The 9,534-nt window shown below is 43.2% G+C and overlaps 1 protein-coding gene across 1 annotated transcript; it reads left to right on the forward strand.

Annotated features, from left to right (window-relative positions):
* The first annotated feature begins 2,181 nt into the window (after positions 1–2,181).
* LOC124280537 (putative uncharacterized protein ENSP00000383309) lies at positions 2,182–3,598 on the forward strand. Its single transcript, XM_046716485.1, has 2 exons — positions 2,182–2,619; positions 2,880–3,598. The coding sequence occupies exon 2, from the start codon at positions 2,954–2,956 to the stop codon at positions 3,533–3,535; it is 582 nt and encodes a 193-aa protein (XP_046572441.1). The 5' UTR covers positions 2,182–2,619; positions 2,880–2,953; the 3' UTR covers positions 3,536–3,598.
* The last annotated feature ends 5,936 nt before the right edge of the window (positions 3,599–9,534 follow it).

The following is a 9,534-nucleotide window of genomic DNA, read 5'->3' on the forward strand; positions in this document are numbered from 1 at the left end:
AACAAAGGTCATTGGCAATTACGAAAAGTGAAATTTAGGCCTATATACAAAATGGGAAATAAAAATAAATTTCACTCACAGTATCTCAGGTAGAAATGGGACAACAAACCATGTGGTAATGTCTATAATCTAGATCTATTTTTACTGTCGACCTTGAACTTGATACCAAATATGGCATAATCTGGATCTACAGACCCGTACCAGTTATATTCGGACACTTGAGGTAACTTCCATAGACTTACAGTACAGCCAGAAATTATTGAGAATTTAAAGATTGTATTTTTTATATTTTTTTCACTCATTACTCACGTATTAAATGTGAATATTAGCAGAACATAATTCCAGATTCAAAGACAGGTGAACAGTTAGTATTTTGTCAAGTCACCATGGGCAGCAATGCAGGCTTCAATGCGGCGGGGCATACTACTGATCAAAGAAGTTAGAAAGTCGTGGTCCATGCTGTCCCAATATCGGACCACCTCTTCTTTCATTTCAGCAATGTTTGTCAGATTTTTCTTATTGACACTTTCCTTCATAAGTCCCCAAACATTTTCTATTGGATTTAGGTCAGGGCTATAGCTTAGCCAATCTAATAATGTCATATTTTGGGTCTGAAACCAAGCCTGTGAATGCTTTGAACGATGTTTAGGGTCGTTGTCCTGCTGGAAAATCCAAACATTTCCATAGAACATGTGAGCAGATGGAAGTAAATGTCCCTCGAGAATATCTGTGTACCGCTCACTGTTCATATTCCCTTCAAATACACAGAGGGGCGTGGCCCCTAACACAGATATGCCACCCCACACGTTAAATTTCGGACTGTACTTTGGGCGCTGATACAAAAGTTTTTCAGTTTGTTTGGTCCAGAATTTCAGTGTATTATGAAACAGCCACACAGAACTTTCATCTGAGAAAATCACATTGTCCCAGTTAAAATGTCTATGCTGTAAGCACCAGTTCAACCTTCGCTCCTTTTGTTCAGGTTTCATGATCGGTGCTGGAATTCCTCGACTTTTCTGCCAACCCATTGCATGCAGCTCAGTTCTAATTGTCTCCTTACAGACAGCCACAGTTCCTCTATCAATCATATCCAGTCTTAAGTTTTCTAAACTCCTTTCTTTTGTTTTTAGAAACAAGAATACCAAGCCGCCTCCTGTCACCGACAGTCAATTTTCTGGGCCTGCCTGCGCCTCCCTGGTGCTCAATGCCATATCCATTTGCAATATTTTTCAAAACACAATAAACAGTGGACAAAGAGATGCCTGTTCTTCTTGGAATCACTTTAGCTGATCTGATAGCCTTGTTATAATACTCTAAAATCAAATTCCTCTTTTCTAAATCATCCCTTCTGAGGATCACTGAAAATGTCGTCTGCTAGCAAGTACACAAAGGGGGATTACCCTTCAAAAACTAATGAAAAAGGATTAACGGAGTTGTCTCTCTTGAATGAAACCAAGCACTTGATAGCTGGTCAAGGTTGTTTATACTAGAAATCCAATTAAACATATTCCTAAAATTCTCAATAATTTCAGGTCATACTATACATGTTAATTTAGTGTAGCATAAATAATTTTCATGAATTTAATTTTTGTATGATCAAAGTCAAATTTTGCACATTTGTGAGGATTCATCTTACCTACAATCACATAATTTCTGTTTAATTTTCCGTTGCTTATTTATCGAATGGCAACAATTTAATCAACATATGTACAGTGCCGTGAACTCCTTTAACATGGCGGCCTATGGGATTGTGCATTGTGGAACTATACGTAAGTTGATAATTGTGATGTCATTAGTTAAATAGTGGTCGGACAATTGAACTGAAATTATGTGCGCAGAGCAGAGACGATTTCAAATTTGCCTGTCAAGTTTGACAAAGATCTATCTTAAACTCACCTCATGAACATTATTTATGCTACACTGAAATAACATGCAAGTCTATGGAAATGACGTCAAGTGTCTGCATATAACTGGCACGGTTCTCTAGGTTTCAATTTTGAAACATAACATTTTCATATAAAAGTTATGTGATGTACAACCTAGGCCTGCATATCACTCACAACAGAAATAGATATATACATGTACATTAATGTTTGGTTTATCTTCCTACACATCAGTTGCCAGAGCAATGTTTATGCTAATAAGGTTTTCGTCAATTTATACCGTATATAGACATTTCATAGGATGGTTTTGTGTTTAATTTGCCTCAATAAAAATCGAAGAATGATAAGGAAATTAAGGTCTATTGCTGTAATGATTAGTAAGAATATAATTAAAATCCATCCATGGGAAGGGGAGCTCGAAGAATTCAAATAATTCGTCAATATTACCGTCCCGTTTAGATCTTCAATACTGCTCTATCATAGTATTCTGTAGACAGCTCGAGAAAATACATATTGAAATAAATATTACTGACCTTGATCATGGGATGGTTCTCTCCAACAAAACTGTTAGGTATCCATTTACAAAGTTTTACTGTACCATCATTGTGTATATGGCATTGAGTAACGACCCCTTATGGAGAGTACATTACAAGGGGAATAACTCTTAAACAGATTACTCTTACATATGTGCCATACGGAGTGCTGTCCCTTGTACACAAGATTTAACGCTTTTCAGGTATATCTTATGTACCCGTTTAAAATTAAAGTTTAATTGGAAACAAAGAATATTTCAAGAGAATTACTTCGTATTTAGTGAGATACATATATGTATATCATACCAAGATATATGTTGAACTGACATAGATATCAAGGTATATTATATATTAATGTCGGTTCAACATTTAACATTATCAAGAAATGATATACACTTAAATCAAGATCACTTTATGTTTAGATATTGATGGAAAATATATCGTATTTTATAAACATCATCAGGTGATGACGAGTGTGAAGCGACCCTCCCTACTGACACAGCTGCTGAGACGGTCACGTCCGAGTCTGCCATCGTGATGACGCCTAACCAGACTACAGCTGTAGCCTCCACCAGCCAGTCTCCACCTGTAGCCTCGACCAGCCAGACCTCAGCTGTAGCCTCCACCAGCCAGTCTCCACCTGTAGCCTCCACCAGCCAGACCTCAGCTGTAGCCTCCACCAGCCAGTCTCCACCTGTAGCCTCCACCAGCCAGACCTCAGCTGTAGCCTCCACCAGCCAGTCTCTAGCTGTATTCTCCACCAGCCAGTCTCCACCTGTAGCCTCCACCAGCCAGTCTCCACCTGTAGCCTCCACCAGCCAGACCTCAGCTGTAGCCTCCACCAGCCAGACCCCAGATGTAGCCTCCACCAGCAACACTCCAGCTATAGCCTCCACTTCTCAGACCACAACTGTCTTCACACACTGGACAAGGAACGAGCCAAGTTCATGTGAGAAGGTGTACGAGCTGCAGCAGCAAGTTCTTTCTGGAGAACGGAAGCTACAGGAGCTACACATGAAGAAACTGCTTCTCCAAATAAAGGTGCTGGAAATGCAAGAGGGCAAACAAGTTTGCGAAGAGATGACACCATCCCAGATACTAGTGTCACGAATGCAATAAGATATTGGAAATAAGAAAAGTTTTTTGTTTTTGAGTCAAGAAATAAAGCTTTATTTTATTTCACATTGATCTTCTTGTGCTTTGTTTGTTTTGAGTGAAAAAGCAAGTAACAAATATTCTAAAAATGTATCCCGGTGTCAGGGGTTTTCGACGATGTAAGACAAAAACGTATTTTTTATCTGTAATATCATTTAAAGTTTGTATTTTACTAACCTTGAGTGATAAAGGATATATTCATCTATTTCACACAAAAATATCAAGTGTTCCCTACAAAAATAGCGTTGATGAAATCGTATCGGTGAAACTGTTGCCGCTCGTAACATCCGGGTATTTTGTATGGGTTTTCGATGATGAGCCATACTTTTTGCTCCGCACTGCGCGAGGGAGTGTTGTGATCACGTGGCTTCCTATTTATATATTGCCTGTCACCAGCAGACGACTGATATAACTGAATTTTCGCTTGCTATTTTTTGTTATAAAGGGAACTGATTTTGCATCGTAAGTGGTATTAACGATCTCGGGTAAATAATATTGATGTTTGTTTACTTTTTATATAACTTTACTTCCCGATTTCCATTGTCAATAAAACTTCTCACGACAGCGACGAGGCATCCGCCCTACCAGTGAAACTGTTTGTGCACTCCGATCGCACACGTACTCCCCCGATATAGCGCGTGCAATGCAATCGTCGAAATCACCAGAACGTCGAATTCAGCTCGTGTTGGGATACATAAGATATACAGATAACATATCAGGCTATTTGTACAAAACTATCAATAAGAATGAGATATCTCATGATATTAGGTCATGTTCATTACGTTTCAAATTTATACAAGTATAACAGTAACTCATGTCGATGTACACCACATTTGTACTATCATATGTTAGTGTCCAAAGAATGTGGAAGCCACATGATCATGTATGCCTTTGCCGTCATGTTGTCCTGCGTAGGCATCAATGGGTGGTTGGTCGTCCCTGTTGTCCCTCTCATCCTGAGGTTCACCCTTGGAGATGGCAATGTTGTGCAAAACAGCACAGGCAACAACAATACGGCACACACAACTGGGGGTCATCCTTCAAAAAATAATTTACTGGCATTATTCAATGGATCTTAGAACACAGAATTTATTTAAAGTTGAATTTATATTTGTAAATTTCAAAATATCACATTAGTAGTATACACAATGGTGGTATGGGACCAGGTCCCCCCAAGGACTCAATTTAAAAAATTGAGCCCTTGAGGAGTCCCTAATCCCGTACCACCATTGTGTATACTACTACTGAGTTGCATGCAAAATTGGCTGTATGTTTTCATGACCATATCGGATCGGCGGCGCGTTTTCTGCTGTCTCCCTCGTATTCGCCAGGCTCGTACAAGTATCTAACACTGACACGGTCTGGTAATGTTTTCTCCGTTTTATCGCGACATGCTGATGCCGATTTGGTGTTAACAGATTTCATTTTGATGGCTTCGACGGATCTCTTGCCCACGAGTCTGGTGACTTCGTTGTTGATCCCCCTCTCGCGGTAAGCGTACGACCCATTCCGTGTTTCTGTTTCCGGGATCCATTAAATCCTGCGAGTATTGGTGCGAGAACAGGCGTTCGGCTAAGGTGCGATTGAATCTCTCGCCATACCTTGTCTCACTTGGACTTTGTGTTTGGCCAGCAGCTGCGACACGGCTCCCATGAACTCGCGTCCGAGATCGATTTGCAATACAGTAGGCATGTCAAGCGACTGCGTTTGTAGATGCGTTCTAAGGCTTTGACGACTTCGTTCGAATCTTTGGTCGTCAATGGTTCGGCTTCCTTGTAGTGACGTCGACTGTCAGAGCGTACTTGTAGGATTTACGTCTCACCCTGTCGTCAGGGAGAAACAGGAGGTCGGCTTGGTGCACGTGATTTGGCGTTGAAATGTCGAATTGTCCGGTAGGTAGACTTGCCAGATAGCTTGTTTTTTTAGCCAGGCTTTGGCTTTCTCTTCTGAAACTCGAGCTGCTTTGGCGACTTTTTGGATGGCGTCCGCGCCTTTCCGGTACCCGCGCCGGCTGCAATAAAGTTTCTCCATTATGTATGTATTGCCTGTGTGTTACTTATTTAATATGTGCGTGTGTCCGTACGCGTAAGTGGTGACTCCGTCGATGGCCATCTATCGTTTCGTGTCCATGGGAGACAGCGAGGTCTTGTTGTATATCCTGTGTCTGTGCATGTTCAATTGGTATTTGAGCGTTTTATTCTGGAACAGGGCTTCCTTGAATCTAGCGTGCTTGATATGTTTTTTCACCACGTATTTTTTCACGCCTTTCGCCTTTTGGATTTCATCGTCGTTTGCTTTCTTGATGAAATCCATCTTGGGTCTCAAGCCAACATACTCGGCGATCAGCGTGCCCGCGCATTCGTCCTTCATTTTGCCGAGCACTTTTTGTTGACTTGGCTGTGCATAGGGTGATCTTTAGGGTAGTCGCTGGTGTCGTACAGGTGCATGTGTTTCTTCATGTCCTTGTACACGTCCTTGGTGTGAATTTCCATCAGCAGGGAATCTGTGTCTGTGTACAGCATTTCGCACCTGTTGCCGTACTGCTTTTTTCAGCTCGTTGTAGTAGAAATCGTACATCAAGTGTTCGGATAAGTCGAGGATGCTCATCCCCACGTAAACAGGCCAGTTGAATTTGATGTGGCTTTTGTTCATGTGCAGCGCTGCCAAGTCGTTGTCGAATATCTTGCTTCGGTTGAAGTTTTTCTCGAAATCACTGATGGCCAGCTTTCGCAAGTCTGTGTTCATTCGGATGTAAGGCTCCATCCACGGACTTTGATCGAACTCGAGTGCCCTGTGTATTTTTGTGAGTTTCATTCCAAACGACAAGTACAGCTGTAGATTGTGATAGTGATCAACTTATGTTGACTTGTTCATCAAGTTCGGCACGAGTTTTTCAATGTTAGCCGGCTTATTGTTTCCCAGCAAGTTTTGTTGATATATGGACATCCAGTCCGGGTTCTCTGTCAATCGTTCGGGAGCTAGCGTATAGCTGTTGTGTGATTCGTGTAGTTCTGCGGGATAGTCCAAGTCCACTTCGAGCATGTAGCCTTTGTTCGAATCCGGGGTGATGCTATTCACGTCAATCATCTCGGGCGAGGAGACCCATTCGAATCCCCCAGTGGGGATATACTGACTCATGGCCCAGCCGTACAGGTTGTTAGCGTCGAGATAGAGTATGTGTTTGGTCCATTTGCCGGGTTCGTGACCGGGAACGTAGTTGTTGTTGGCTTTGGCGTATCGTTTGGAAATCCCACCTCGCAAGCCTTTTTCCATGAACAGGTGCATGTCGTAATCCGTTAACAATTCCAATTTAACTCTGGTCTTTTTCAACAAGGCGTCCCAAGAGAGGAATGAGAAATACCACGCAGGGAGCAAGTTTTTCTGAATATCTCGAACACATCGGCCAGCAGCAGTACGTCCGTTTTCAAGTTCAGGTCGTGGTAATTGCCCAAATTCTTGCAGCCCAGTTTGTCCCAGACGTTAATCGCGTGCGCGTAATCGTCCTGAGAGATAACGGAATCGGTCAAGTTGCTGTAAAAGCGGTCGATGGGAGGTAATCGCATCTCGTCGAACTTGGACCAGTCGTCCATGTACTCGTAGGGGTAGACGCCCTTCCTCAGCAGCAGGGGTCGAGTCTCGGCGTTGGTGTATCGATTGGTGATGTATAAGTCGTCCGGGTCGTTGGCGTTCACCAGACTGTCTAGAGACGACAGCAGGAACTGAACGCTATCGATAAATCTCAGACCGTCTAAGGAGAACGAGATGTATTTTTCCATGTTGTTGGGGATCCACGTTATTTTGCCGTCGACCTTCGCAATAGCCTGCATGATCAAGTGGGAATCATAACGCCCGAAGGTTGTGAAACACGAGAGGGATTTTGATGGTGTTGGGATTGATTTTGAGCTTCAGGTTGCACTCTGTACTTGCAGGTGACGTGGCAGTGATCTCTCACGGAATAACCCGTTCAGGGGTTCGTCGCACAAGTTGCAATTCTTAGCCTTCTTGTGAGTGAGTTTATCCTCATGCACATGAGAGCAGGATCTGACAACTCTTTCCTGATTTTTCTCTCTTCGTTTTGTAAGAACGTGAGAAATGTTTCGGCCATGTCGGGACCTCGGTAGACCACGGGAGTGTTCATTTGTCCGTCGCATCGAACGACCATGTAACCGAACCCCCAAGCTTCGTGCTCTTGCGTTTTGTGCGTGAAACTTTTGTCCGGGGACGGACGGAGCGACGGTGTCAACGTTTTTGATGAGGGCTTCAAAGTCGGCGTACATGACGTAAGGCACAGACATTTGATGCTTGTGGTTGATAAATTTCAAGACGTCGTTTTCATCGGGCATGTCTATGCGGACGGCCATCTGTCCCACGCCTCGGCAATCTTCCCGGTGCAATTCCAGCAGGTCGGCTCGCGTGAAGCCGTGGAGGCACCATTGGGAAAAGGTTTTTTTCCCCGGCGTGATTCAATTGATCGTACAACAGTCTGCTGAAACTTTTAATCGTTGCGTAGTGATACTTGTCCTCTTTTTCGATCAGAAATAAATTGATCCTTCGCACGGTTTTATCTAGGACGGGGCTTAGCCTGTGCACAATAGTTGTGTTCCCTTCGTGTCGGAAGACGTTAATAGCCAGACAGTTTTGTTTTTCCACTCGAGTGATTTGTGAGATGGGAGTAGGCATGTCTATCCCCGTAAAGTCGAGGCCGGATTCCTCGATGGAGGGATAGCTGGAAAGTCTGTCTGTATGATGGTTAGCCGGATGCAAGTCGGCTATGATCGCCACCGGTAAACAGTCGTCGCCTTTGTTTTTGACGTTGACCATGGCTTGTTTTTCTTGTAGTCTGACCCTCCTTTGAACGGCACGTAGTTTGCTATGTCCAGGTAGACCCTGTCGCCCATGTGCGTGAAGCGTTCCAGGGATTCTCGTATTTTTGCAAATGAGGTGTCGATGGACGCGTCGATTGATTCGGGTTGAGTCGCGACTTCTTGCTTGCCTCTGAAGTAAGGCTGGATGTGATCGGTGGTGCCGTCCGTCTGCTGTTTTTCCAGCGACATTCTCAACGTGAGTTGAAATTTGAGGCTTCCCAGATCGTTCAGTTCAATGTTGACTTTGTCGGCGATCAGGGGTTTGATGTCGTCGACATCCATGTTTTTGTCGACGTCCAGCCTCCAGCCTCTCAGATACTTACCTACGGCGTGCTTAGTCCGCACGAATTCCAGTTCCAATGATTTGTGTTCCTCCAGCAGTTCGAGGAGCTCGGCTTTCCTCATGCGCGAATAACCCCTGAGCCGATGTTCTTTCGCTCGGAGCTTGAGTTGTTTCACCGCGGGTTCGTCTTTCATGCCGAGCAATTTCAGCAGCAGAGGTTTTTACAAACGGGAGTAACCGATCACTCCGCGTTCTTTGGCAATCCTTTTCAGTTTTCGAACAGTTTGCATTGTTGCTATATCCAGATGCGAATTCAAATCTCTAATAGGGTTTTTTTCACATGTGAAGTAAAATATCTAATAGGATTTTTGGGGGGTTCATTGCTATGTCAAATATTGGAAACTTTTTAAAAAATGAAAAATAATTATATTCAGATGTGAAGTCAAATCTCTAATAGGTTTTTGGTTATAGTAAGGTGTGAAGTCAAATCTCTAATAGGTTATTCGTTAACTCTGTCACATTTTTATTCTGAGCAGTCGGTTGCGTTCGTTGAGGTAATATCTTTTCGTAAAGTAGATGATATGGCCTCGTACCACGTCCGTTCTGTGGGCTTTGCAACGACTATAATGGCATTTCACGCCCACGCTGCACATTTCGCACATGTAATTCACGAAACCCTTTCGTATGGACATCATGTGTATGCCACAATATTCGGTGGTGCATTTCTTGCCGCAGGTTTCAGTTTTTCCTAGCAGCACGTACTTGCAGTTATACGGTGCATGCCTTCCCATCTTTATGTATATACACATAAATAT

The sequence above is a fragment of the Haliotis rubra genome, unplaced genomic scaffold, assembly GCF_003918875.1.
Source record: "Haliotis rubra isolate DU_JTF1 unplaced genomic scaffold, ASM391887v1 Scf27, whole genome shotgun sequence".
NCBI lineage: Eukaryota > Metazoa > Mollusca > Gastropoda > Lepetellida > Haliotidae > Haliotis > Haliotis rubra.

Excerpts from the sequence above, each read along its gene's own strand:
- LOC124280537 (XM_046716485.1), top strand. The coding sequence starts at position 2,954 with ATGACGCCTAACCAGACTACAGCTGTAGCCTCCACCAGCCAGTCTCCA.